At 44.8% G+C, this 2,196-nt stretch overlaps 1 protein-coding gene across 1 annotated transcript in view; it reads right to left on the bottom strand.

The window, feature by feature from the left end:
- Positions 1-2,196, bottom strand: part of Trappc6b (trafficking protein particle complex 6B) — a 15,392-nt gene that overhangs the window by 3,549 nt on the left and 9,647 nt on the right. Inside the window, exon 4 of the mRNA XM_013012234.1 lies at positions 316-493. Within this exon, the coding sequence (XP_012867688.1) occupies positions 316-493 (178 nt within the window). The remainder of the gene's footprint in view (positions 1-315; positions 494-2,196) is intronic.

The following is a 2,196-nucleotide window of genomic DNA, read 5'->3' as shown; positions in this document are numbered from 1 at the left end:
CTCTACCACTTGAGCCACAGCGCCACTTCTGGCTTTTTTCTTTTTGCTTATATGGTACTGAGGAATGGAACCCAGGGCCTCAGGCATGCAAGGCAAGCGCTCTACCATTGAGCTACCTTCCCAGCCCTGGAAATGGAGTATGGTTCAAGTGGTACAGTGCTAACTAGACTTGATCTAAAAAGCTCAAGGATAATGCCCAGGCTCTAAGTTGAAGTACTGTCCCTGAGCTTCTTTTGCTCAAGGCTAGTGCTCCACCACATGATCTACAACTCCACTTCTGGCTTTTTCTGTTTATGTGGAACGGAGGAATCAAACCGGGGGCTTTGTGCATGTAAGCAAGCACTCTACCACTAAGCCACGTTCCCAGACCCTCCCCCCCTTTTTTTAAGTAGTCTAACTTATTAAATACCTTGGATGCATGTTCTAAATACTGTTTTCCTGAAGACATCTGAGTTAGCAGACGAAATTTGTTGTCCTGAAGTACATAGATGCCCTGGTTTCAAAAAACAATACGAATATATATAAATATCCAAAGTTAGTATAACCTATAATCCCTAAAAAGTATCTTATTCCCTATAAAACAATTTAAATGTTCTAAGACATAAGTCATGAGTTCAATGTTTGATAACATTAATATATTTACTGGATAAATCTATACATTGAAAATTAAAAGATGAGTGAAACAGTCCCTCTTAAAGAACTTAGAAAACCAAGTGTTGTGGTATATACCTATAATACTAGCACTCCAGAGGCTGAGGCAGGAGGATGTAAAAGGGATCTCAAAGATGTACTTCAGTGGTATGGAATCTCAGGGTTTTATCCCTGACAGCATTGAAAACAAGAATGAGCCAAAAACAACACAGAACCAAGAATAGTGGCTCAAGCCTATAATCCTAGCTACTTGGGAGGAAGAGACTGGGGATCATAGTTTAAGAACAGACTAGGCAAAAAGAATTTTGTGAAACTCCATCTCAACCAATGGCTGTGCACAGAAGTATATACCTGTAATCCCCACAGACACAACTAAGCACAACTAGGCTGGTCATAGACCAGTCCAGCTTAGGCATAAGAAGCAAGACTCTGGCTGGGAAGGTGGCTCAGTGGTAGAGCGCTTGCCTTGCATGCATGAGGCCCTCGGTTCGATTCCTCAGCACCACATAAGCAGGGGAAAAAAAGCCATAAGTGGTACTGTGGCTCAAGTGGTAGAGCGCTAGCCTTGCGCTGAAGAGCTTGAGGGACAGCGCCAAGGCCCAGAGTTCGGGCCCCATGACCGGACCAAAAAAAAAAAAAAAAGAAGCAAGACGCTAGACTGAAAATTACCAATGCAAAGAGGGGCTGGAGACATGGCTCAAGTGGTACTATATCTACCTACTAAGCTTGAGGACTTGAGCTTAATGAGGACCATGATAATACAAAAGTCAGCAAATGGAGTATCTTCTTCCTGTTATCACTTTAACTAAGTCCTAAAAGCCCCATGCCAGTGGCTCATGCCTGTAATCCTGGTACTCGGGAGGGTGAGATCTGAGGATTACAGTTCAAGTCAGCTAGTTTCAGGAAAGTCCTTAACATTCCAGCAAAAAGCCTGAGGTGAAGCCATGGCTCAAGAAGTAGAGTGCAGTCCTGAGCAAAAGAGCTAAGGTGCAGCCCCCAGGCCCTGAGTTCAAGCCCCAATACTGATACACAATAAAAAGTTAAGTCTGCTGGGCGCCAGTGGCTCACACCTGTAATCCTAGCTACTCAGGAAGCTGAGATCTGAGGATCGAGGTTCAAAGCCAACCTGGGCAGCAAAGTCCATGAGACTCTTATCTCCAATAAAACACTAAAAAACTGGAAGTGGCGCTGTGGCTCAAACGGTAGAGTGCTCTCCTTGAGCTGAAGAGCACAGGGACAGCGCCCAAGCCGAGAGTTCAAGCCCCACGGCTGACCAAAAAAAAAAAGTTAAGTCCTAGCCAGGTGCTGGTGGCTCATGCCTGGAATCCTAACTACTCAGGAGGCTGAGATCTAAGGATCACAGTTAGAAGACAGCACGGGCAGGAAAGTCCCTAAGACTTTTTTTTTTTATGTCGGTTGTGGGACTTGAACTCTGGGCCTAGTCACTGTCCCTCAACTCTTCAGCTCAAGGCTAGTACTCTACCACTTGAGCCACAGAGCCACTTCTGATTTTCTGGTGGTTTTATTGGAGCTTCACAGACTTTC

Source organism: Dipodomys ordii, unplaced genomic scaffold (genome assembly GCF_000151885.1).
Source record: "Dipodomys ordii isolate 6190 unplaced genomic scaffold, Dord_2.0 Scaffold16, whole genome shotgun sequence".
Taxonomy (NCBI): domain Eukaryota; kingdom Metazoa; phylum Chordata; class Mammalia; order Rodentia; family Heteromyidae; genus Dipodomys; species Dipodomys ordii.
Note: the sequence above shows the minus strand (reverse complement) of the source record. Positions and strands in the feature narration are given on the sequence as shown.